Genomic DNA, 27,072 nt, shown 5'->3' on the forward strand with positions numbered 1-27,072 from the left:
ATCAACGGTTCATTCCTTGGAATCTTCTTCGAATTCCTGTGATAAACCCTACTTGGTCATGGCCTATTTTTAATACTCGGCTAGGTTTGGTTTGCTAATAGTTCTCTTAGGATGTGAGCATCTGTATTCTGTGGTGAGGGCAATGAACCAAGATTTGGATCCAGAATAGACCAACCAGACAGGAATAGCCTAGAAAAAAAGCCTGGTTTAGAAGCTTCAGGGCGTAAAGAAGGAAAATTTAGAAAAGGCTGTGATGTCATGACCCTGTATCTATGTGCAAACCCCACACACGGAGCACGGTGGCCTCCTGGGTGGTGCCACAGAAGGACCGGCAACCGTCTGTTCCACTGAGCGCGGGGTGAACTCGTGCTGAATTAACTGACCTGTCTCAGTTTGGGGCTTCCTTAGAAGAAGGAGAAAAACCAGTCTTTTTTTTTTTTTTTAACTTTATTAAATCCAGAGAGAATGTAGAAGGGTGAAAAGCCAAATAATTATTATAAAATACTTGATAAAAGCAGCCTCAATCCATGACAAGCTGGGAAGGAAAGCCTTCATGTGGTCACCGGAACAAAGCAGAGACTCCGGCTTTTTATAACAACTAAGGGACATTCTTCCTGGTCATCGTGTCTGAGAAAAAGGCGGTGTCCTCCGGGCAGATACCTAAGCAAGGCGCCATGAGAAGAGTGGGGGGCCAGGGAGAGAAAGGCAGAACGGAGAGAAAAACAGGGCAGGACAAGAGTGAGGGGAAGGGGAAGAAGAAAGAAAAGAGACAAAGGGAGGGAGAGGAAAGGGACCGGGGAAAGAGAAAGATGTGAGTCATTTCAAAAAATATGCTATAAGGGAAGCCAGTCAGCGCTCTTTTCTGAACCTTTCTGCAAAATAATGATACCCAAGTCGCTCTGAGTCCAGGAGGGCGGGGGCATAAGAGGAGGTCTGCTGCGGGTTGAATTTTGTCCCCCCAAAAGAGAAGTTCAAGGTCTGACTCCCACTACCTGTGAATGCGACCTAATTTGGAAATAGAGTCTCGTAGGGACAGTCAAGTTACCGGGGGTCAGACTGGACCAGGGCGCACCTGTAAGGAGAGAGGAAGCTTAGCCACAGCACACCCATGTCAGGTGCAGGCAGAGACGGGAGGAAGGCCACAGAGCACCATAACGGGGAAAAGTAAAGAAAGAACATCCCCTAGAGCTTTTGGAGAAACAATATGGCCTTGCCGACCCCTCGATTTCAAATGTCCAGCCTCTAGAACTGTGAGGAAACGGATCGAGGTTCCTTTAAGCCACTCAGTCTGTGGCAATTTGTTCCGGCCGCCCCAGGAAACCAATGCAGGGTACCTATAAAAGTACAGCATCAAGGAGATTCCTGTTAGGGGCTGAATTGTGTCCGCTCCAAGTTCATTCGTGGAAGCCGAAACCCACTGATATACCTGTAGTTAGAGATAAGGTCTTTAACGAAGTGATTAAATTCAAATGGAGGTGATTAGTGTGAGCCCTACTCCACCTTAGAAGAGGATATTTGGACGCAGGCAGAAGGAAGACGTGTGAAGACTGGAGGAGAAAATGACCATCTACAAGCCAAGGAGGGGGCCTCGGAAGAAATGAACGCCGTCACCACCTTGATCTTGGGCTTCGTCACCACCTTGATCTTGCACTTTGTCCTCCAGAGCTGTGAGAACATACATTTCTGTCCTTTGAGCACCCAGCCTGCGGTACTTGGTTATGGCGGCCGGAGAAACACACCCGGCCTCCAGGCCAGCACTCAGCGGCCCCACTGGATGGGGCTGCGGGAGCTTGGCCAGCCTGCTTGCTGCTTGAGGCTCCATGCCTGCTAGCAACTGGCTCAGGTTGGGAAGGAGGCGTCAGCCCCTTGTGCTGTGGGCTCTGCCTCATCCCTGCCCAGTCCACCCAGGAGCAGAGAGAGTCCTCACCTAGTGCCCAAGGTGCACCTCTCAACAGCCTGCTCCCCCAGGCCACTCTTGAGCCAGCTTCCCTGTCAACCTTGGCCTGGGCCCTTTCTCCCATGACCTGGAGGCGCCCACACATGGCTTTGGACCCCTTCCCTCCCCTCTCCACGGCCCCCACCCCCACCAGCCGCCAACATGAAGCAAAGCCTAGAGCTGGTGCATCACGAAGGACAAGATAATGATGGTGACAACTGGGGTTTCCATACTTGGGTAAATGGTTTTTATGTTTCAGTTCTGTCCCTAACGTTTCATTTTCTGCCAGGTCTGGGAATTCATCTTTTAGAGCTGCCTGCTGCTGAGTGCGCTCAGAGTCCTAAGGAGAATGTCAGAGCAGAAGGATCCAGCCTCCTGGTGTTGTTTTCGTTCTCTTTTGAACAGATGAGGAAGCCAAGGCCCAGAGAAGGGAAGGGACTTGCCCCAGGTCACACAGCTATTTTAGGGCGAATCAAATCCGGGACACCAGCTTCCCGCAGCCAGGCAAGCCGGCAGCCTGCTCAACGAAGCTCCCGTGAATTCTCAGATAATACAATTAGGTCACGGCTTTTTCCTGCCTAACAGTCATATTAAGGTTTGGGGTGAGCTGCAGAGGGTTTCTTCCCAATTTGGAAAGCACTTCAGCATCTTATTTATTATAGCAAACTCCAGTTCATGTCACTGTTAATAAAACCGCGATTTAACAAAGGGCTTTCATTACAAAAATAAATTCCAGTAATAACTGCTCAAGCAGACACTTTGCAATTAAAAATGAAACCGCGCAGTAAAGAGAAATGCAATTCACAGTAAACGAAGTTGTCCCTGCTCCCGGCCCTCCCCCGCCCGGGGTTCCGCAATAGTGTTGCTCCATTTCAAACCATTTGCTGGCATTAGGGTGTTGCGTCATCCTGCTCTGTTCTACAAATGATTAAACAATGTCATATTTTTAGCTTGAGACTGATTTCCAACAGATAGTCACATGTCTTTCAGTCAATAACCAGCTCTGACAAGAAAATAGGAGGCAGCGACACCCACCCTCAACAGCCTGTCAAAGGCAACACACCCAGTGCCTCCATGGCTGCTTGAGGGTGTCTCTTTGCTTAACGTAATCCCGAATTTTGATCTCACTGCTGTCAAATGACGAAAGCTCGGAGTGCGAGAACCCCAGCACAGTAGTCCTTCTGGGCCACCATAACAAAATACCACAGGCTGGGTGGCTTAAACCACAGATCTTTATTCTCTCCCAGTTCTGAGGAGGCTGAAGTCCAAGATGGGTGCGGTTCCGGTGAGAACACTCTTCCAGGCTTGTAGACACCTTCACACTCTGTCTCAAGTGGCACAGAGAGGAAGCAAGCTCTCAGCTATGCCTTCTTAGAGGGCACTAATCCCATCATGTGGCCCCACCCTCATGGCCTCATCTAAACCTGATTATGTCCCAGAGGCTCCATCTCCATATTTCACCACATTGGGGGTTAGGGGTCCAACATATGAAGGTGGGGGGGGCACAATTCAGTCCATAGCACCCATCTACTAAAATAGCTGACTGGTTATTTACACAGTGCTCTGTGCAAATTTGTACTTGGAATTGAATTAGTGGGAATAGTTTTTCCCCTTGCTTGTCTCCTATGTAAAAACTTTTCTTCCTCCGAGCAATTTCTCCTTTGGTCTGCTGGCAAGGACAATTGAAAAGGAATGGACTGTGTTTGAATCCCAGTAGTTAGAAGCCAATGGAAGGGTTAATGGCTGTTCACAGCTCTGGAACTGCTCGTTTTAGCTGTACAGGCTCTGAACTACTGGTAGTGGGAGACCCCAGGGATCTCCGATAATTTCCCCCTGATTATTGTTGTATTAATTCTTGACTCCTCCAACCTTTCTGTAGTTTACGGGTGAAATAGCCCTTAAAGATGCAAACAAATTAGGCAAATGCTTTTGATCATAAGTGCAGATAATACACACCCCACAGACTCTCTTTTGTGGCATTTTTCTATACATATCGACACAGCTAATCTTTGCTTCTGCAGCATGTACATAAATATTATCCAAGATGACTGGCATATGGTGCTGTTATGTGTCTTTTAAGAAAATCTCCAACTGAATCCAATATTTCCCATGTGGCACCTGATATGCAGTGGGCGTGGGTTATTTATAGAACAGTAATAACGATATTTGAAAACACTGTAATGTCTAAAGCCTCTATTTCTCTGCAGATTTCATCTAGAAGGCTGCATTTTGCAGACACAACTCCCCCCAGCCACTCATGGTGATTGCTGGAATGCTGCACATTGTTGAGATTCACAAAGTGGCTGTTTGGAGCATTTCTGCCTCTGAACCCTTCAGAAGGAAAGTCACCTTCCTATATGGATGGAAATATTTGCAGGTAACGACTTGCCAACTGACTTGGCTTCCTAATGCCAGACTTTTTTTTTTTTTAAATATATAATGTAATTTATTGTCAAATTGGTTTCCATACAACACCCAGTGCTCATCCCAACAAGTGCCCTCCTCTTCCAATGCTAGTCTTTTGCCCTTCAGTAGAATTAAGTTTTGGATGCATTTTCCCTTAAACACCACTATAGAGCCTCAGGATTCATATGGTAGTTCATGAAAGTGTAGAATCAAAGAATCTTAGCATCAGACAATCTGAGCTGGGAGTGAATCTAGTAACCATTTTAACCAAATCTTCCCCCCTTTTTAAAACCAATGAAGACATGGGGTTGGTGACATAGATGGCTAATATAATAGCGTAACCTAGTGGATTCAGACACTTATTCACTTAATAAGTGTCTACTATGTACAGACCCTCTACCGAGCCCTTATCTGCATCCTCTCACTCCATTTTATCAGAGCCATATAGGCAGGCATTATCATCCCCATTTTGCACATAGGAAAACCAAGGCGCAAAAAGGTTGCCCAAAGTCTCCAAACTAGTAAGTGGTCAAGTCAATATTGGAAGCTGGGACTGTTTGGCCCCGTAGCCCTGTTCAGAGTTGAAGAAGAGTTGAAGTTGGAGATATGGGATATGTTATTCGGTCTGGCCAGACCAGAGGTGTGGGCTTTGCATGTTCGAATTCCCACCTGAACTCCATCACAGGTTAGTCACTGGCCGCCCACCTTGTGCCGGGCTGGGGGTCCACAGGTGAATGGAGTGTGGCCCCTGCCTGGGAAGGACACTCCAGCTTCATGGGAGACAGATGTACAGACAGACAGCAGCAGCTTGTGATCCAGGTGGGACAGAGGAGTGATGGGGGGCTGTGACCTTAACTGCAGGAGGGATGAGGATTGCCCCAGGAGGTGGTGATGCAAAGGAGCTGGGTCTGGAAGGATGCCAAGGATGCCAAGGAGTCAGTCAGCTGAGAGGGGGCTGGGAGGGGAGGCGGGGCTGCCAGGCAGGGGGTCTGCATGAGGAAGCCCCAGGAAGTAGGAAGGGTAGAGTGGGAGGACCGTGGCTAGAGTGGTTGGTGGTCACCATATCACAGAGGGCCATGGATGTGTTGCCAAAGTCAGGGGTAGACCCCACCCAGGAGGCCAGGGGAGCCCTGAGGGTCACGGATGGGGAGGGAACCTGACTTGAACAGCTAACCCATTCGGCATCCATTCTGAGTGAGGGGGCCAGGCTGGGGGCAAGGTGCCCATGGCGGCTAGGGTAAGAACCCAGGCTAGAGGTGACAGTGGCCATGGGAAGTGACAGAAAGTACCTGTCCAGAAGTGAGATGGACAGCCTGAGGGAAGGGAGAGGGGAACAGAAGATGACTCCCAGGTACAAGGAGAAGGGGGTGTAGGGATCAGTGGTGCCAGCAGCTTAGAGGACATGGAGGCGTAGAGTCCCCTGAGAGAGAGCTGGAGCCAGGGGACGGGGGAGTAGGGAGGCGGCCCAGGAGACCCACAAGGGGCTGAGCTGCAGATTGGCTGGAATGGGGACAATGACAGATGGGAACAGCCCAGCAGTGCTGAGAACACAGCAGCGCTCAGTAGCCTGGGTAGGCACAGAGGAGGGTGACTGCAGGATTGTCCTCAGGGTGGGTTTGCCAGGAGGTGGGGGAAGGAGGGGGGCACAGGTATGTGGGTAGCGTCTGGGCCTGGCAAGGAGACGAGTGCACCCTCAGGGCATCAGCTTCGCAGGATCTGAAGAAAGCAGTGGGAAAAGGTCATGTGAGTCTCCAGACAGTGGTGCCAGAACGACTCGTGGTCAACCTTCTAGGAGGCTCCCCCAGTCAATAGCGGCCAGACCCCAAATCAGCGGCTTTAGGCACAGTGTTTGCTGCCTACCTTCCTTCCTGCGCAAGGCGGGCTGTATTGCCAGGGCAGTGGGAGCAGCACGTCTGAACGGTGTTTCCTCGGCAACTACACTTCAAGACTTGCATGCCCAGGGCAGCATGTGGAACAGAAGGAGCACTGGACGGGGAGTCCGGGGATGTCACCCACAGCTCTGCCACAGCCCTTAGTTACCCCATCTGGGGTCCAGATGGTCACTCCGGTCCCTTCTGGCTCTTTGAAGTCATTAATGCCAACTAAGAAAGGAACGCCCACAAAAGGAAAGGAAAGTTATTTTAAGAAAAGCGCTTATAAGGGCGCCTGGGTGGCTCAGTCAGCTAAACATCTGACTATTGATTTGGGCTCAGGTCACGATCTCAAGGTTTGTGAAATTGAGCCCCGTGTTGGGCTCTGCACTAACAGTGCTTAGCCTGCCTGGATTTTCTCTTTCTCTCTCTCTGCCCCTCCCCTGCTTGTGCTCTCTCTCTCAAAATAAATAGAGAGAGAGAGAGAGAGAGAGAGAGAGAGAAAATAACCAAAGAGAGAGAGACAGAGAGGCACTTATAGGGTAGTCTGCAAGCCCTCTCACAGACCAATCTAAGGAAACCCAGGAGGGATTTAGGCCCTCATCCCAGGGCCTAGGTGGGGATCTAAATCCTGTTAGAAAGCTCAGTGAAAGGAGAAGTCTCCTGCACTTGGGACTCCCTCCTGGCTCATCGCCATGCAGGATGTTTCTGACTCAGTACAACTCTTAAGTGGCATATGCGTGGCCGTCTTAAAGATCTTGACCATAAACAAGTCCACAAACAGGACACCTGGAGCCTGCCAGGTACATGCCCCATGCCGTGTGTGTGCACTCCACGACAACCTTTGCAGGTGGGTATTATTATCCCTGCTGTGAGGCTCAAATTGGTTAGGGACCTTGCCGTGGTGGCTGTGTTAGAATCTGTCTCCAGATCCGTCCGTCCCACAGAGAGGCCCAGGGACCTCAGGAGACTCTCACTGGCCTGTCCAGGCAGAAAAAGGATCACTGCTATTGGGCCACTGAGGTTTCAGGGGATGCCCTGCAAGCTACCATTCACCCTACAGGCCAGGTGGTTACCCTCAAGGAACTTACAGTGTGACCAGCAACCTTAGAGCAATTTTTAAGGAAATGGCTTTTATGGGGCTGAGACCCTCGGGAGAGGCAAGCCCAAGTGACCAGGGGCAAGGCCTGCCTTTGCAGCAGCTGATAGACCAGCATGTCCCCCCCCACTCCCCGCAAACATGCCCTGGCAGCCACCCCACCATGGCGGCATCTCAGCTGTCTGACCAGCACGCATCTGCCCGGCTGCTCTGCTGCTGACGACAGCATATGACAGATCTACGCCGGAGGGAGTGTGAGCCCGACTCGTCTAGGAGGAGAGGCAGCGTTTAGCTGTGGGGGCTCCTCCTTTCCTCCCCAGGGGCCCCCCAGCACTGGAGAGCACGGACTTCCATCTGTGTTGGCATCGCCAGTCTCTAACGCAGCCTGGCAAGTGCTCTGGCTGAGGGGAGGTAGAATAAGAGTCTGGCTGTAACGTTGATTCATTTTTGTGGCAGGGGATTGATGAGATGTTTGAGGGTGGCTGGATGCGCTCCGGTTCACTGCCTTCAGGAAAGGATCAAGCTGGTGGAAACAAATTCAATCATTCTCATCTAGGAAAAGGCGTCTTGAGGCCTTTCCCTTCCTTTTTGTATCACTCCTGGAATCTCTCTTTCTCTTTAAAAGATTTCATTTTTAAGTAATCTCTCCACCCAACATAGGGCTCGAACCCACAACCCCAAGATCAAGAGTTACAGGCCCTACTGACTGAGCCAGCCAGGCACCCTGCTCCTGGAGCCTTAAATCCTAAGTTACTTTTTTATTCAAAACACATTTATTGTTAAAGTACTGGCCCATTGTCATTTTAGAAACTTTACCCAGAGTTGAGTTTAAGGAGTTTGTCGGGTATCTTTTCACGACAGCTGGGTACGGCAAAAGACGTAATACACTGCATATTTTTGTTTTTAGAACGATGGGTTTACTGTTCAGACTTTATCTGACTATCAAGCCCACTACAATTATGAATAATTGTTAGGTCTTGCTGAGAAATCACAGTGGGATGGGGGGCTATGCCGAAGAAGACACACGTTCCTGCCTGATAGATTCTAAGTCACCGTATTTAGATTTCAGTAATGGCATGGAACACAAGGAATTCTCTCATGCTGTGTGTGTATGAAGGGAAAACAAAAATTATTTCCAAAAAAACACAAAACAAAACAAAACCCTTTCCAACAGTGCAATTGGAGGTAATCGGTAATCTACAAGGAATAGGGAAATAAATAAAGGACTAAAAAATTAGGATACTTGAAGACTGAAAATGAGGCTTTGTTTGTAATATGCTCACTACACAAAAAAAGTCAATCTTTCAATAAAGGCTGTTATTTCCAGAGTGGCAAGCCTCTGGTTCTTTCCTCGATGGAGCAAATATTGTTTAGGGACCCACCATGTACCAGATTCCAAATATGCCAACTTAAAAAAAGTAATAGAAATCCCTAAATGTTAAATTCTATTGCTATACATGTTATAATCACTGATAAGATATTTTTTAAAAACCGTAGAAGTATTAGATTATAAATGTTAACATGCTCATTGATTTTCATGATTCAGAGCCTGGAACAGACCCTCATAAGGATAGACAGTTTTTAAAATACAGTGGAGGAGTTTCTCACATAGAATTAATCATGGCATTTTGTATCCTGGTACATTTTGGATTGGGGCCACAGACTCTTCCCAGCCAGGAGGGGTGCTGCACAGACAGATGGGGGTGAGGAGGGTGGCTGGGGGCAAGAGCCTAGATGGATGATGGACACAGGGTGGGTGTGGGAGTCGATTGGGCCTGGAAGCAAAGCAAGACGGGGCAGAAAGAAGGTGAGGAGGTAAAAGGCAGAAACCGGGGGAGCTAGCTAATATGTGAAAGGCTCATTTTTGGCAAGGTTCATCTGTAGTTTCCAGGACCTCTACTGACAATAACTGACATCTGTCTAACCCGCACCCCCCTCCCCCGTGAAACTTGACTCACAGTTGTGTCACTTCTTAGCTGTTTCACCTGGAACGTGTTACTCAGTTTCTTGTGCCTCAGTTTCTCACCTGGAAAATGAAGCCCTATCTTCATTGTGAGGACTGAATGAGTTCATCCCTTTAAAGTACGTGGCACAGTGCACCGTAATGTTAGCTATCGTTATTGAGAGCAGGGAAATGGACATTTTTCATCTTTTGCCAACCCAACATCCGAATTTCCTCTTGTGTGGGTCCTGGTGGGAGGCAGGGCTAACTCTGCAAGGAGGAGGCAAGAAGGTGGGCCTGGGGGGCAGCTAAACACGCGACCCCTCCTGGGGTTTGAATCCTGAGCGAGTGAGACAGAGTCGCAGGACCACATTTGGATGCGACTTGGAAAGCCGGTAGTTATGAGGAAGGGATGGCCGGGTGGCTGTGCTGCGGCAGCCGGACTCCCCCTGTGTAAGTTGGCATAACCCTGGCTGCCTAACCTCCTTGGCTCCTGCCCCCTGTTCTTGCAATAAATTCCTTTTCTGCTGAGTTAGCCAGAGGTCGTCCTGCAGGTTTGCGACCAAGAACTCCCAGAGGAGCCATGCTCCGTGGTCAATTACCACTCCCGTGGACTAGGGAGAGAAGATAGCTCTAAAAACCCACCACAGAATCCAGAATGGCCTCAGAGTTGACCGGCCAGACCCGAGGGCAGGTATCTCTCATAGGGAGAAGTTGGTAGACTGCCCGGAAGGGCCAGAAGCCCTAGGAGAACAAGCCCAGGAGAAACCACATACCACTCCTCGGAACTTGGGAAGACGGCAGGGGGCTGGGAGGCCGGGGATAGGGGAGATGAGCAAACGTTTACCCAGGACCTAAACCATGGTTTTGGGGTCTCTAATCCTTTATTACTGCTTGTCTGCCAACTGCTTCCTTGCAGGGAGTATGAGATTTTTCTGCAAGTGGGGCAGGGATGTGTTTATCAGCTACTTGCAAATTACATGGTAAACACAGCTCCCCCTGGTTGAGGCAGTTACTGAGTCTCTTTGTTAGATTAATAAGATTACAACAATCTGGGCAGACTTTCAAGTGTTTATTTTCTAAACCTTAACTTCAGAGGGTGGTAGTAACATAGTACCAGACCTGACAGGATTCTGTGTATTTGGAGAGAGGGTGTCTCTATTCTAAGTGGTTATTTTTCCACATATGGAGGAGGAAAAAAGGTCATTAACCCTCAACTGCTACCAACTTATAATCAGTACCCTTTAGCCCACTTTGTGATCAACAAATTAGTGTTTATTTTAACACCTACATGGTGGCTGGCCCTGTCCCGTGGACTTCAAAGTGCTTTAAAAGGGATAACCGTTACAGGGAATCATTTCCTGCAACTTTTAAAGTATTTTGGCAGACTGTCCTTCAGTTTGTAACTGTATGCATTTCAGCAAAATTTAGTCCAAGTGAAATTCTGTAACACAAACCCTATTTTCCTGTTGACTTGCCTTATTACATTATGGACACCCCAGCTCCTTGGCAAAAACACGCCTCCCCCCACCCCTCAGTGCCAAGAAGGAAGTTGGGGGCTCAGGGGGCACAGCCAGGGCGGTGGCTGGGGTGGGGTGTGGGTGTGGGGTCCTTGCTGCACTTTAGAACTTCCCGTCATGGTCTACCCTCTAGACTCACTGCTCTGCACTATGCCCCATGGGCCTTGAAAACTATGGGGAAATAAGAGAGACTGAAGCCGTTTGTGATCTTTGCCTTCAAGGAGCTCTCAGGTGGGCGGGAGCTGTGGAGCCCTCCTTACTGCTCCAGCACACCAGCACTGAGACCCTTCAGCCCGGGCCAGGGCTGCGGGTCCGGCCTCCACAGCAGGATCACCTGGCCCTACTCTCTTCTCTAATGCTCAGCCCCAGACCGGGCTCCTTGGCCCTCACTGCTGTTTCCCAACACCCTAAGCAGCCTCACACCTCCTGGGGCGGGTTGACCCAGTTCCTTCTACCTGCCATGCCCTTCCCCTTCTCCCCTCATCCTTCTGGACCCAAGCACGGGGGCAGCAGTTCTGAAACTAACCCCTAAGCTCCTCCCATATTCTTCAGCACCCAGTGTGGTCACAGGGCTCCCCACCAGGTTTTAGACTTGACCGCCTCCCTGTCTGATTGTGCCCTGAGGCTCTTTGGGGGCATTTCAAATTCATGTTGATTTCCCCGATGCTCAGCTTCGGATGTACCAAATTTTGGGAATTTAATCAATGTTAAATAAGTGGATGAATGCATGAAAAAAAGAATGAGTATGTTACTAGAGATACCAATAAGAATTAGCTTTATCTAAAGGGTATAGAGTATAAAGTTTCCTGCTCATCAGTTTATATAAACCTCACAGCAAGTTTGAAGGGTGGTTACTACTGCCTGAATTTCACAAAGAGGTTGAATTATTATAACAAGTAATAGCTCTAATGTCCAAGGACACTAAATGAACAAGCTCTGTTGATAATCTGAGAACAGCTGGGCAATGTAGGCAGTCATCTTTTACAGTTGGTGAAACTGAGTCTCAGGAACTTGTGTAAAGCCAGAGGCAAGATGGAAGCCCACTCTGGGGACTCTAAAACCTTTGTTTAGTCCCTAACACAATGCTGGCAGACAGAGGATGGAGCCAATCCCACAGATAAAGAGTGCTCCAGCTAAGTCTTAAAGGACTAACATGAAGATCAGTAAGGGATGGACAGCTTGGTCAGCAGGATTGATGTGGGTAGAGGAGGGAGCAGGAAGCCGGCGGGCCACACTTGAGGCCTGAACCTGAGAAACAGCGTGAGGGGCAGGTAGTGGAGCAGGAAGCAATCAATGCCAGTGGTGTGGAGGGGTGGGGTCGGCTCATAACAAGCCTCAAATACTCTGGGTAAGATGCTCAGGATTTATCCCACATCGGTGTCAGTGTGTGTGTGTGTGTGTGTGTGTGTGTGTGTGTGTGTGTGAAGGTGGCTTTTGAAATATTCTCACGTTAGTAGGGGAAGAGACTGAGGGCGACAAGATCAGTTACAAGCCACAGCAGTAATTTGGACAAACTATAAGCTGACCTAACATGAGTAGTGGAATAGAAATTAAAAAGGGGAAATACATGAGGTATTGAGAATGTTTCCCATACATCTCCCCTTCTCTGTTCTTAGGCCAAAGAAATTTCCCCCAGTGAAAGCTTTCCCACCCTTTTCTGGTTCAGGGCCCTGTGCCTTTGTACTTACCGTTCCTTCTGCCTTGAGTGCTCTCTCCCCCAGCTCACCCCTACCCACCTGGAGAATACCTATTCGTTCTTCAAAACATTTCATAGAGGCAAGTCCTCCAAAATCTCTCCTCACTGCAGGGGTGATGGAGTTACTGATTCCACCTTTGTACCCCCTCTATGCATCGTACAGGCTTCTGCGCGGACATCAGTGCCGGTTTGTTTCTACATCTGCTTCCTCTGGTAGACAGTGAACCCCTCAGCGGTCATGACCAGTTTCGTGTTTGTGTTCCTGTGCCTACGGTAATGCCCGACGCGCTGAGCACGATGTTGAATGAATGGATGGATGTACGCATAAGTGAGTAAACGAATGTGTGAAGATATTACTCCCCTCCCTCTTTTCCAGTCATTCCCGATGTCTGACAGAAGTAAAGCTGACTTGTCATTCTCTCTCAGATGAGGTACTTTGTTTTGAGAAATGCTTCCAGTTTAAGTTTTGTTTTTGTAAAATTAATGAGTGTCTCATTTGGCCAGTTTGAAACATCCAAAAGTAGCAAAAAATGCTTGGGTGAAAGAGACGGGCAAGAAGAGAGAGGGGAAGCAGGGTGGGGCCATCCACTGACTGACAGGTGCTATTTTTCCTGAGCGAGAATAAGAACAGAACAGCCAGGCCTGGGTCCTTTGTTACAAGTGACCTGTGACAAAGTTTTTCCTCACAAGAGGAGCCAGTAGGAAAAAACTTTGAAAGGAGTAAGGAACACCGTGAAAAAAGACGTATTATTTTCTGCCTGGATGGTTAAATAATGCCGTGTGAATTAAGAGCTAGCTTCCCGTGTTCCCATCCTTAGAACAGGATGATTTTAATATTAAATGTATTCCTTTCACTTGCTAAGACATACATTAATTATGAGGAAAACGTTTCCAAAATATAAACTTATGTCTGTTAATAAGCACAAATCTTCCCAGAAAAGGAGGAAGTAATGGAGACCTAACTGGGGTGAGAAGCCATCTGGGACTTTAGAACGAGCCCTTTGACTAACTGGCGGTGGCACGCTGTTGTGAAACGCTAAGTTAAACACCACTAAACATTATTATGGTTTCAAAAGGTAGTTACAGGCTTCAATAAGCGCACTTTTATCACAAGAACACACAACCTGAAGCCAGAATAGTTCAGTTTAATGTGCCAAAAATATGCACCCCCCCATACATTGTTAGAAAGAGCAGTAGCAAAAGAAATCTAAAATTTGCAGCTAATTCATTTGATGGCAGCCAACATTTCCTATCTTCCTTGGCAAGAGGGCCATTTTTCTATGCTGTATTTTGCACACAGAAATCTGCATAGAGTGATTTGCATACCAAAAACACATTTGTAAAGGAAACTGTTTGCATAGAAGCCAGGGAGAGATGGGGTTGCCACTGTTGGCTTTTCTACACACAACACCCCCAGGCTACTTGCTTTCCGTTTTTCCTCTGCGCTGCATTTCCCACAAAGCGTTGTGTACTTTATGATGCATTAAAAATTAAAGCAAATATATCCTGTATGTATCCATGAACAACCATAAGAACAGTAAGAACACAGGCTAAATTTTTCTGTGCTAACAGACTTTCGTGTTTACGAAGGAGCTGGTAGTAATAATATGATAATGATAGAGTGAGCTTTTATTTTATACCATGTGTTTTATATAAATTATTGCTAATTCTCCCAGTCTTCAGGGTAGATGCTGGGGTTCCCCATTTTACCTACGAGGAAGCTGAGGCTGGGGGAGCTGGAGGTCAAGTAATTCGCCAAAGCCGCAGGAGCCAGCACTGGTGAAGCCAGGTTTGGAATCCTGGTCTCCTCTCTCAGCCCTTTCCTGCCACCCCCTCCCCCTCATTGCCTCTCCCCCCCAGTTTTGCTACATAGCGTTGTTTCATTTCTAAGGGCCGAGTCCACCAGTCTGGGGGTGGTAGGGAGTCCTGCGGGGAGAGGTGTACCCCTTGGGTTTCCTGGCATGTTTTTTTCTGACCAGCGCTTGGAAGGAGGACAGCCAGTGTCAAGGCTCAGTGAAGGTGCCCACTAAAGTAGCTCAGTGACAGACACGGGGTGAATGGGCAATGGCCTGTGACTCAGAGGGTGCTGGGGCGGCGTGGGGGAGACGGCTCAGTCGCCACACAAAGAAGGTACATGGTAGTTGAGATGCAGTGGAACCCTCCCGCTCGGTGCCCGTGCGCTATCGCCAATTCTGTGCCAGCCCAGCTGTACTCTTGGAAACACAGAATGGTTTTGTGTGTGCTTAATTATAATGCTACTTACGGAGAATTTATCAGCAGCAAATCAGATGCTTGATGCATTTCTTAAGGAAGAAATCGGTAGTGGCACTTTGAAACGTGTTCTTCTGATGAATCCTTCGGATTCTTCCAGTATACAGCTTTTGAAAGAACGTGGCCGTTTCTGGAAAGTCAATTGGGGGAAAAAGTGCAGAATGAAAAGACTGAGGATGCTTGCCTAAAAGTGTGATAAACATTTGCTTTCTTTTGGGAAGTTTCTTCGTGTGTTTTTGCTCACCTAGTTTCCCTTTCTCGGGGCATGACAGCAAAATTTATATCTAATCATATCTGCTTATCCAGGATTGCCGTTGTACAAAGATTCCTGACTTGGAGACTTCACTGTGATTTAGTTACTGTTAGGAAGCAGTTCTTCTGACACTCTCGGTAATAAATCTTTCTTGATATGATCTATAGTAGTTCTGCCTCATAGCAAGTTCCAGGCTAAAGTAGGCAATGGGACAACAAAGTGCTATGGTGGCAGACAGACCTGGTTTGATTCCTGGTTCTGTCACTCTGGGTTTTCCTCAGTCTCTCGGAGCCTCCATTTCCTCATCTGTAAAACAGGGGAGAACATAAGGGCAGAGCCTGGTTGTCCGCCAACTATTTCACTCCTCTTCCTTGCTGAGGGCAATGACGACAAAAAATCCTGATTTTGTTTAGCTCCCGATGTGCCCAATCCCAGCAGACGCCTTGCAATGACCTGAAGTTGTCCATTCCTGCTGCTGGTGGTTGGGGTGCAGGGTCCATAGGAAAGCAAGTGACCTAATTCTGGCTGATGAGGCCAAACGGGAAATCTGGCAGAAACTTCCGAGAAAAGACTTTTCTCTCTGATAAGAGAGCCACGTGAAGAGAAAGCCCATCTGCCTTTGACCTCTTGCTCCCTGATCCCGATGATGTTGTGAGGACATGATGTTTGGTGATAGCAGCTGTCTCTTCAAAACAAGTGGGGTGTCACTGACACATTAAAGATGGCAGAGCGGAAGGGCCCAAAGAGTGTAGGTCCTTGGAGCAACACTGATCTATTGAACCAAACTTGGTCTACCTATCTCCAGATTTCTTGTTAACAATAAATGTCTTCTACTGTTTAGCCTGCTGTGTACTGGGTTTTGTGTTTATTGTACACCCCCCCCCCCAATCCTAACATACACATATCAACCTCACAGGACGGTTGTGAATATGTGATACGTTGGATGTAAAGTAGTTAGCATAATACCTGGCACAATGAAACATTGCTATAAATATTCGTAACAGCATTAATCAGGCACAGGTAATGATCCAAGAGAACAAAAGTTTCCAAACACAACAGATGAATCAAATGAATGGTACAGATTTAGCACAACAAAAAAGCTTTGTATTTTTGGTAAGGGCGGGGGAGACATTGAGGTATAAGACGACTACAGTGACAAATCCTTATATCTGGGAGTGAGATGTAACTACAGCCAGAATGCAAACGTTAATGGAGATGAAAGGACTGTGGTTCTTTGCCAGGTTTCCATCCACCCTCTTACAAATGGACAATCACCCTGTCAGCAGCTCTGATTCATGTCTGAAGACTAACAATTACGTGTATGTGAATTACCAGCCTTGCAAAGGGACAGGGTTCTTTCAACCCACTGAATCTCTTTCCAGAATACCAAATTTTGCTAGTATTTTCTAAAAACACATTTCCCCCTTTTGTGGCAGGAAAGATATAGTGATATGTATTAAAAATAATCATTTAGGAATATGATTTCCTTAGATGTAGCCTGCCATTTTGTGCCCTGTGATAACTCGCAGGACTATATATAGTTTACACATGAAATCACCAGTTTTTGAAACATCCTACTAGAACACAAAGTAGGACTATAGTAAGATAATATCTGAAAGTATCTGGTATAATAGAGGTAATATCATATAGTAGATACTCAGTAAGTAATCTTAAAGTAAACCAGATTATTTCCTTCACTGTGCTTTAGCAAAGAGGCAAATGACAGGGTTTCAAAGTGACACTAAGAACTACACACACACATACTCACATCCATATCCACTTATGTGTAGGGTCAATATACATCTATCCAAAAGCCCTACACCTTCTATGGCCAGACAATAAGCATTGATTTTCATAACTGATAGCCATGAAGCTTTACAAATCCCTGATTGATCAATTATATTTAACATAAAAGAGAATCAGACATGTAGACAAAAATTCATCAAGAATTGAAGATAAAAAAGAATTTCTGGTTACCTTGCAGTTCATTAAATAGAACCACCAATTCTTGAACATGTTGGTTAATGCAGATTCTCTTGTATATTACACACACATCTGCTTTTCTTAAAATCCATCTGTTCCTCCTTCTTTCTTACAATAAAGAGCAAAATTGTTGGTGGCTTAACAATTCTCCAAAATTAATGATCTCTGCATCCCTAAGAGATTAGGATATCATTCATTTCTTAGCGACAATTTCCAGCCTTTACAACGTGGTGCATTTCTTCCCTACTCATCTGTATGGAATTTAACATGACAATGACACAGCTAGCAGTTTACTGAAATGTGCTGTAGTCTTTTTTTTTTTTTCCACACAAGGTTTCTTATTGTTTAAATTGAGGTATAATTGACCTATAACATCATATTAGTTTCAGGTGTACGACATAACGATTTGATGTTTGCATACACTGCGAAATGATCACCACAATAGGTCTAGTAGCCATCTTTGCAGCTGGAATCTTGATTGAGAGAGACAGAAGCAAGGGCTGTATTTCAAGGAAGAAAAAGATATTCGAGGTGCATTTTATAGTCTCAAGATATTTTTTCAGCTTTACTGATAGCATTCACATACCATGAAATTCACCTTTTTAAAGTGTATCATTCAGTGGTTTGCAGAATAAAAATTGTGCAACCATCACCACTAATTCCACAACACTTTCATCACACCAAAAAGAAACCTTGTACCCATTAGCAATCACNTTCTGGACATTTCATATAGATTAATGCATACCATATTTGACTGTCTGGCTTCTTTCACTTAGTGTAATGATTTCAAGTTTCATCCATGTTGTAGCATGTATTTTATTCGCTTATTCCTTTTATGTCAAATAGTATTTTATTCCTTATTATGGTGAAAACATTCCATCATGGGGCACCTGGGTGGCTCAGTCGGTTAAGCATCTGACTTCGGCTCAGGTCATGGTCTCACAGTTCATGTGTTGGAGCCCCGCTTCCGGCTCTGTGCTGACAGCATGGAGCCTGAGGCCTGCTTTGGATTCTGTGTCTCCCTCTCTCTCTGACCCTCCCCCGTTTGTGCTATGTCTCTGTCAAAAATAATTGAACATTAACAAACATTTTTTTAAATAAAAAAAGAAAACATTCCATCATATGAATATATGACATTTTTTATCCATTCATCAGTTGATGGACATTTGGGTTGTTTCCACTTTGGGGCTAATATGAATAAAGCATCTCATGATATCTTTATCGAGGTGGAATTAATTTAACACACCTAACATTAAATTAACCATCTTAAAGTGGACAATTAAGTGTCATTTAGTGTATTCACAGGGTTATTCAACCACCACCTCTCCGTGCTTTTAAAACCAAGAATGATACTCCATATCCATTAAATAATCTCTTCCCATTCCCTTCACTCCATCCCCTGGTAACCACTAGTCTCTTACTACCTCTATGAATTTGCCTATTTTGATGTAATATAAAAAAATGAATCATACAATATGTGACTTCTGTGTCTGGCATTTTTCACTTAGCATAAGGTCTTTGAGGTTCACCCAACTTGTAGCTCCTGTCAGTCCTTTGTTCCTTTTTATGGTTGAATAATATTTCATTGTATGTTTATAGCCCAACTTATCCATCCATTTATCCTTTCATGGACATTTGGGTTATTTCCACCTTTTGGCTCCTCATGGTTCTTTAGTGTCCCCACTGTCATCATCCTAGTCCAGGCTACCATGAAGTCTCTCTCGCCTGGATTATAGCAACGTTTTAACTGAGCTCTTCTCACTCCACTCCATTTCTTTCCATACAGCAACCTGAAGGTCATTCCATGCTTACAGTCCTTCATGGGTTTTCCAATGGCTGAGGGAACACTCTAAGGAGCCCAACATGTTTAGCCAGAACTACAAAGCTTGGAGTGACCCTCTTCCTATTGACCTTTCCTACTTCATTTTATACCAGCCCCTCTACAACTGAAAGGCTCCACCCAAAACGAACTTCTCTCACTTCCTCAAAACCATCAGGCTTTCTCTTTCTTCAGGGCAGGTGCACATAGTGTGCCCACTGTTATGGACCTTCTCCTTGCCAGTCTACCTCCTACTTATCCTCTAGGTCTCATTTCAGGTATCACTTAGATGTACAATCTTACAAACACCCCCTACTTCTTTGCAGCACTTTGCCTGACTGTAAATTACTTTTCCTACTAGACTGTAAGCTCCTTGAGGGCAGGGACCATGCATTATGCTCATCACAGAAACCCTTCTGCCTAGCACAACACTTGGCATATGATAGATGTTGATCAACAGACTGGGCATGGGCAGAATTACCAAATTGCCTCAAAAATTTTGGATACTCTAACACTGTCTCAAAATACGTTAACTAAAATGGACACACATACACACACATCTTAGTTATAATTACCTTGTTAGAGTTCTCCCTACCTACCCACCCAAATACAGCATTCAGAAAAGCAAGACAAAGCCTTCTAAATAATATTAACATTTAATTCCCTTTCAAATAGTTCTTTGCTCACGATTAAAAAAAAAAACAAACTGATCTTGGGGCACCTGGGAGGCTCAGTCAGTTGAGCATTCTGACTTTGGTTCAGGTCATGATCTCCCATTCGTGGGTTCGAGCCCGGCATTGGTTTCTGTGCTGACAGTTCAGAACCTGGAACCTACTTTGGATTCTGTGGCTCCCTCTCTCTCTGCCCCTCTCCTTCTCATGCTCTGTCTTTCTTTGTCTCTCAAAAAAGAAAATAAAACATTAAAAAAATGTTTTAAATATTGATCTTTAAGACATTGAACATGCATACTATAATTGAATGGCTGCCTATCAAAATATGATCTTCTGGCTTCAGTGATTATTTTTGCCTTTGAAGGCTCAAAAGAAATACTTTCTAAAGAGACATTTATACAGCAAGGACAAATACTTGAAACATTAATACCTTGATTCTTTTCAATCTTTATCAGTGTGGTTTAACATGTAAATATGGCCTTTGTTTTTCAAGATTTTACCTACTCTTTTATTCACTTCTCAAAGGATAGATCAATGGATGAGATTACAGCTCCCTATCATGAAATTAATTTCATATATTTGAAACACTACTTTGATCACCAGCTGGGGGAAAAGATAAATAGCCTAAGCCAGCTTTTTTAGGTGTAGGAACTAAAGATCAGAGGAAAGAATTAGAAAATGTGATAAAATAAAGCCTTGAAACTGCAGTACCACAAATTAAAAAAAAAATTAAGAAGCACTGTTTTTAATATCATCAGGCCCTTCAAGTTAGGACCTGGTGTGGAAAATGATTTAAATATTAAATTAAATATATGTAAGTATCTTGCAGCTTGATTACTTCTAAGCAATTATGCCATAGGTTTTCCCCAATTGAAATACATTATAAACTTTTCATTAGTACAAGATTAGGAAAGGTTTAGGGTATATACATATAGAAATCTTTTTTTGCGAATAGAAATTTAAAAAATATTTTTGAGGTACTATAAAAAGCAGTTTATGAAAAGAATAATGACTGGTATGTCAAGGCACTGAGCCGGAGTAATGAGGAAAATGTGGGCTCTGATTCAGACTGTATCACTTGCTAGCTAATATGATGTCGAGAAAGGTACTCAGCCCCTAAGTCTGTTGCTTTATATATAAAATGCACTTTATATATAAAATGCATTACTTCAAGGATTGAGATTATGAGAAAATGCATATAAAATATCTCACAATACCAGACATACATTATGGCTTTTCTGATTCTAACAGATTTGCATGATTTCACTGAGTGGCAATTACAAACAAAGTAAAACATTGAATAGAAGTTTAAGTTGTAACAAAGGAATAGTAAGTAACTAGGAAAAAAATCTGCAGTAACTCTAAATGTAAAAGAGTCGTTACATTACTTAATTAACTTTTATTTATTAACCTTACTTTATTTATTAACCTTTATTAACCTTAATTTTTATTCTTTACTGTTAGCTACTCTGGCCCCTACTTAGTCAGACAGACATTTATAAACTAGCAATAAAAAGAGAAAAATAGAAATCTAGGAACTGAACAGGAAAACTGCTGACCTCCACTAAGTAAACCCATTTCCTTGACCATGTTCATGATAGTCAGAATCATGCCAAATAGTTCTTCTTAGATTATAATTCTCGTGGTATATTACAGAAATTATCTGGTGTTCTCAACAGAGCAATCATGAAATACCACAGAGCAGAACAAGTGGTATCTTGAAATTCCAAAGATTTTGCAGCAAATCCCTAAATCATAGTACTTCTGGAAAGAACTTAATAAATTGTTGACCAAAGAAACTTCCTACAATGCAACACTAGACAGAAATATCTCTATTAAAATTTTCCTAGTAAGAACCTGTGCAAGTTAGTCCTTTGAAATTTGTTTATCATTCTCCTTCATTGAGAACTTTTCAAAAACCTAGAAGCCAACTGCCTAAGGAAAGTCAGTGTCTTAATACATAGGATCCTGGGGGCACCTGGGTGGTTCAGTCAGTTAAGCATCCAACTTCAGCTCAGGTCATCTCACTGCTTGTGGGTTCCAGCCCGGCATCAGCCTCTGTACTGCCAGCTCAGAGCCTGGAGCCTGCTTCAGATTCTGTCTCTCTCTCTCTCTCTCTCACACTCTCTCTGCCCCTCCTCTGCTTATGCTCTCTCCCCCTCTCTCAAGAATAAACATTTAAAAAAACAAAAAAAAATACATAATATCCTTCCCATGCATCCTCCCCAATAATAAACAAAATAGAGGCACTAAATATAAACTTCATTCTAGCTCATTCACAAGTTCTGATTTTTTCCTCCAAGTTCTTTATTATTCAGTCAAGACAGTTCAAATATACTTACTTAAATTTAGACACTTTTTAACTTCTGTTAACCACTGAACAGTTTGCTATTACATAGTTAAAACATCAACATCTTTTAAGTTTGCAGTCTTTAATACAAGTTAAGGCTAACATGTAACATTCTGGGAAATTAGAGCAAATATCCCATTGAAGTTTATTTCTTGCTCATATTCTACAAACATCTCTAATTCACAGAATTTCACTAATTTATAATTTCCTTAAGCAGAGATGTGAAGGCTACAGAAAACTGAAATGTGCCTTATAATTTCAGTAAATTTTATGAACCTCAACCATTGTAAAGATCATGGAAACAGGTACCAAATTAAATGAATGTCACTTGTGACATTAAAAGTGAGATTTTCCTTCCAAAGTCACCAAAACCATTCTTTAATATTCAACAAAAAATTGGAATTGCAGGGTTTCATGTGTGTGTGTTTAAATGTCAGGGTGGTATGATCCTCTTTGGATGGATGGCTGTTGAAAGCTGAGTTGTATAAAAGAAATTTTTAGAGAACAGAGGCTTTTCTTTACATATTTATTCTCAGAGACTGCCCTTCATCTCATTTTGGTTTTCCACATTGATCCAATTGTAGCACTTCCTGGAGAGAGCTCTGTTCTAATCAGCAACATCAGGGAGAGAATTGGACAAAGCAAAATGAGAAAATGCAGATCTTCTCATGTCATGTCTCTTTGAAAACAGAGAATACATTCTAAGTTATCAGGCAATATAAGTCACAATTTGACTTTTAATAATTTTTACCTGTAATGGACATGAACAGGAAATATGGTATGAGTCCATCATCTACTCAACAGGTACACGATTTCTATTGAGGTGAATACCCTTTTAGCAGAATTTTACTTTGTTCCCTGTCCCATAATTTGTGCTGACCTTAAAACCTCATTAGTAGGCTATTCAGGAAATCTCCACCGAACGGTGGATCGAGGCAGAAACAATCCAGGGATCCTAAATTACCTAACATTACTTCTCGTTAAGAATTTTCTCCCTACGATAGCTGAAAAGCTACTGAGCTAAGGCAGCCATGCCGACTCCCCAAAGACAATGGTCCGGACGCCTAAATGAAACGGCTGCAATCCTCTTGGATCGCCCAAAGAGAACTCGGACTACCTATCGTCCCCTCCCCCAAACCAGAAAACCGAACATTTCCCACGCTAGCACTGCCTGGACGCAGCCGCCCACAGGATGGCAATCTGGGCGGACATCGGCCACTGGAGCCGACACGCCCACTCCTACTTCAGCTTCGTCGGGGATTTGGGCCCTTGGGGGACCGGGGGCCGCGGCAGCTTGAAATAGACCTTGACCGAGTCATAGATGAACCACTGCAGCGCAGTCAGGGTGCCGATCATGATGATGCGCGCGATCAGGCCCTTCCACACGCCCGCGAACCCCAGCCTCTGGAGAACTCCCAAGGCCGAACTGCCCTTCTCCTTGTTCAAGACGGACACGACGGAATCGGCCGGGTGCGACACGACGGCGCAGAAGACGCCGGCGATGTAGCCGGCCACGAAGGTCACGGCCAGCTGCTCGGCCTTGGTGCACTGGCTCTGGGGCTTGGGGACGACGTGCTTGTAGAGCGCCTCCACCGTGCGCTCGAAGCAGGCGAACTTCATCATGGTGTAGGGGATCTGGCGCAGCCACAGCGGCGCCACGCCCTTGTAGAAGGCCCGCAGGCCCTCCTCGCCGTACATGCGCGGCGCGGCGGCGCGCAGCGTGCCCGCGAAGCCCGGCTGCGTCTGGATGCGCACCTTCACCGCCTCCATGGGGGCCAGCGCCACGTCGGCGAAGAACTCGGCGCTGGCCGACGCCGCCAGGTACAGGCCGGTTCTCCACCTGTACGCCTTCTCCGGGCCCAGCAGCTCGGCGTAGCGGATCTTGAAGACCTCGTACAGGCCGAACTTAAACAGGCCCTGCAGGGAGTAGCCCAGGAAGGTCGGGGCCCAGCCTCGGGCCAGGCCGCGCAGCCCGTCGTCGCGCAGCGTCACGCTGAAGCCGCTGACGATGCCCCTGTACTTGGCGGGGTCCACCTGCATGCGGCACTTGACCAGGTCCAGGGGCACGATGGCCGTGTGCGTCAGCCCGCAGCTCAGCATGCCTCCGAGGCCGCACAGCAGCAGGTATCTCGCGGAGCCGTACTCGTAGCTCTGCTCCTTCGCGGCCGCCGCCGCCCACAGCCTGCCCTGGAGCGGGCCCCAGCTTCTGGCCTGCGGGGCTCGGCAACCGCCGGCGTCACGCATGACTGCGCCTGCCCAAGTCCCACACCTGCCTTGGCAAGATCTCTTTCCTCTCGGGGGCCCAAGGCCAGGCGCGCAGGCTTCGTGAGCTTCCCGCGCGCGTGCGCCGCCCCCTCGCCCCTCGAGAACCCAACGGTCGGTGTCCACCGGGCTTCTGCCCGCGCTCGACAGGCGCCTGCGCAGCCCCTACCGGCTGGGTTAGCTGGAGGCCTGAGAGGCCGGCTCCCAGAGGTTTTGGAAGAGCATCACCCAGCAGGTCTTCCAGGACCGCCCTCCGCCCCTCCCTCACACCTTCAGCCCAATGGGCTTCTGGTAACGGCAGGAGCCCCGCCCCTCAGCCCTCCTTAGCCAATGGCCAGTGGTCCCTAGATCTCACCTTGAGCTGCAGGTAAGGTTCTGCATGCCCTGGTGGCTTCTGCCCAGCTCAGCTGCCTAGTCCTCTACAATAATGCTAAAAAAGTAAATCAGTAGGTACAGACATGAGTAAACACAGGAATAGGCGAGCAAATAGATAAGGAGTTGGGCGAGGGGGCGAAGAGTCGCCATGTACCGTTGCCTTTCTGAAAGGCCTTTCTGGAGGTCTCACCTAATTGTGCCCACGTAGGGGAATAGTCATCTCCATGGCAACATGGTTCTATGGAGGGAATGAGCAGAGAGAACCAGGAGCCTGGTGTTGGAGGCCAGCCCGCCCTGCGGCTTCTAGCCTAACATTCTCATCTGGCAGATAGGGATGACATCTCCCCCATAGCACTCACACTCCACTCCTTTGTCCTCCAAGAGTTGCATTGAGGGCTTAGGAAGCATGGAGGTACTCACTAAGTTGGGGGCTGGGGATTCCGCTATTTTCATTCATTAGGTATTTTTTCATTGACTACTGAATCCCTGGCCTAATTCTGGGGATCACCAAAGTGAGACAGAAGCCCTCACTTCCATTAGGAAGACTGCAGTCTCATTGGCCTGGGAATTGAGGACTAAGTGACTCCACGTGTAAATCACTAGCATTCACTCGTTTATTCACCCACTGTGTGCTAGGCCTTCTGCAGGGTTAGGAGCTAGATGGGGGCACCTCGTTGGCTCAGTCTGTTCAGTGTCGGACTCTTGATTTCAGCTCAGGTCATGATCCTAGGGTCATGGGATTGAGACCTGCTTAAGATTCTTGCTCTCTCTCCCTGTCTTTCTCAGAGGAGCTAGGTATAGTCCTGCTTATTTCTAAGCAAGAAGATTTAAAAATCAGAATTGGGTGGTATTATGATAGGGGTTTGAATAAAGTTCTGTATGAACAATGAGGGAGCAACAAATTCTATCTCATAAAGTTGAGAAGACTTCTCAGAGGAGATGACCATGTAGCTAGGTCTTGAAGGATGAGTAGGAGTCTGTCACATAAAGTAGATGGAAATGTAAGTCCAGGTTAGGGGAAACATAAATACATGAACTACTGAAGAGACGTGAGTGATTCAACATGGTGGAAACTAGCAAGGACTGACTCTAGAAAAATAGAATTGGGTCAAATTAGAGAAAGCTTTAATGCTGTTTTCAGCACTTTGACATTTATCCTGTAAGGAGGCTAATATTTCTCAGAAGTGTAATCCATAGACCACCTGCATCAGGATCACCTGGAATGTTTTATTTAAAATCTAAGCTCACACCCCAGACCCTCTGAATGAGAAGCTCTGAGGGTAAGAATAAGCAATTTTATTTTATTTTAATCTTTTTTTTTAATGTTTTTTATTTATTTCTGAGAGAGAGAGAGACAGTGTGAGCAGAGAAGGGTCAGAGAAAGAGGGAGACACAGAATCCGAAGACAGGCTCCAGACTCTGAGCTAGCTGTCAGCACAGGGCCTGACGCGGGGCTCTAACCCACGAACCTTGTAATCATGACCTGAGCTGAAGTCAGACACTTAACCGACTGAGCCACCCAGGCACCCCAGGAATAGGCAATTTTAATAAGCTCCCTCAAGTAGCTTCTTCATTAAAGCTTGAAAACCACAGTATGTACATGGTGGGAGGTCAAAGATTTTTTTAAAGGTTCTCTGATCAAAAATTTTACTACTTTATCCTGAACTGCAAATTCATCAAGCTGTACACTTAAGATCAGTGGACATTAGACACTTTATGTATGTTCTACCCTATTTTTATTTATTTATTTAAATTTTGTGAGAGGGCGTGTCTGTGCATGTGCACACAGGAGAGGGGCAGAGAGAGAGGGAGAGAGAGAGAATCTTAAGCAGGCTCCATGCTCAGCACAGAGCCCTACATGGGGATCGATCTCACAACCCTGAGATCATGACCTGAGCTGAAATCAAGAGTTGGACACTCAACCAACTGAGCCACCCAGATGCCCCTAACATATTTTTTTAAACTGGCAGTATAAACTCCTAATTAAACTAAGGATGATGACCTGATGGAGAGCGGAAGGCAGATACAGATTTTCTCAATCAACAAGTCTTATTGAATTCCTCTCCTTATTGTAGTCTTTTTTTATGTTTATTTTTTGAGAGAGAGAGAGTCAAGGAGGTGCAGAGAGAAAAGGGGAGACAGAAAATCCCAAGCAAGCTCCACATTGTCAACACAGAGCTCAATGTGAGGCTCAGACTCACAAACTGTGAGATCGTGACCTGAGCTGAAATTAAGAGTTGGACACTTATGGGGCACCTGGGTGGCTCAGTCTGTTGAGTGTCCGACTTCGGCTCAGGTCATGATCTCGCGGTTTGTGAGTTTGAGCCCTGCATTGGGCTCTGTGTTGACAATGTGGAGCTTGCTTGGGATTTTCTGTCTCCCCCTTTCTCTCTGCACCCCTTTGACTCTCTCTCTCAAAAATATATAAACATTGAAAAAAAAAAGAGTTGGCCATTTAAATGACTAAGCCACCCAAGTGCCTCCTTATTGTAGTCTTATACCAGTGTTAAAGTGATTAAACAAGGCAAATAGACTAAGGTGGCTTTAATGCTTAGCAGCTGATGTAAGGAAACGAAAACGTAATCCTGCAAATGTTAAGACATTGAAAAGTAAGGACA

General features: G+C 45.8%; 1 protein-coding gene and 1 long non-coding RNA gene across 4 annotated transcripts; both read right to left on the bottom strand.

Annotated features, from left to right (window-relative positions):
• Nucleotides 1-463: 463 nt before the first annotated feature.
• On the bottom strand, nt 464-24,630 carry LOC144244472 (uncharacterized). The gene is made up of 3 exons (XR_013338955.1): nt 24,435-24,630; nt 14,734-14,871; nt 464-660 (listed from the first exon to the last, which is right to left on the bottom strand). It is a non-coding gene; the product is annotated as an uncharacterized LOC144244472 (long non-coding RNA).
• LOC144244470 (solute carrier family 25 member 3-like) lies at nt 21,771-24,161 on the bottom strand. 3 transcript variants are annotated; one of them, XM_077779794.1, is made up of 2 exons: nt 23,123-24,161; nt 21,771-22,419 (listed from the first exon to the last, which is right to left on the bottom strand). In XM_077779794.1, the coding sequence occupies exons 1-2, from the start codon at nt 24,059-24,061 to the stop codon at nt 22,369-22,371; spliced, it is 990 nt and encodes a 329-aa protein (XP_077635920.1). In that variant the 5' UTR covers nt 24,062-24,161; the 3' UTR covers nt 21,771-22,368. The 3 variants fall into 3 exon arrangements, with proteins under 3 accessions (XP_077635920.1, XP_077635918.1, XP_077635919.1); XM_077779792.1 differs by having other exon boundaries at nt 21,771-22,424; XM_077779793.1 differs by having other exon boundaries at nt 22,357-24,161.
• Nucleotides 24,631-27,072: the final 2,442 nt, after the last annotated feature.

This window comes from Crocuta crocuta, unplaced genomic scaffold (assembly GCF_008692635.1).
Source record: "Crocuta crocuta isolate KB4526 unplaced genomic scaffold, BGI_CrCroc_1.0 scaffold168, whole genome shotgun sequence".
Taxonomy (NCBI): domain Eukaryota; kingdom Metazoa; phylum Chordata; class Mammalia; order Carnivora; family Hyaenidae; genus Crocuta; species Crocuta crocuta.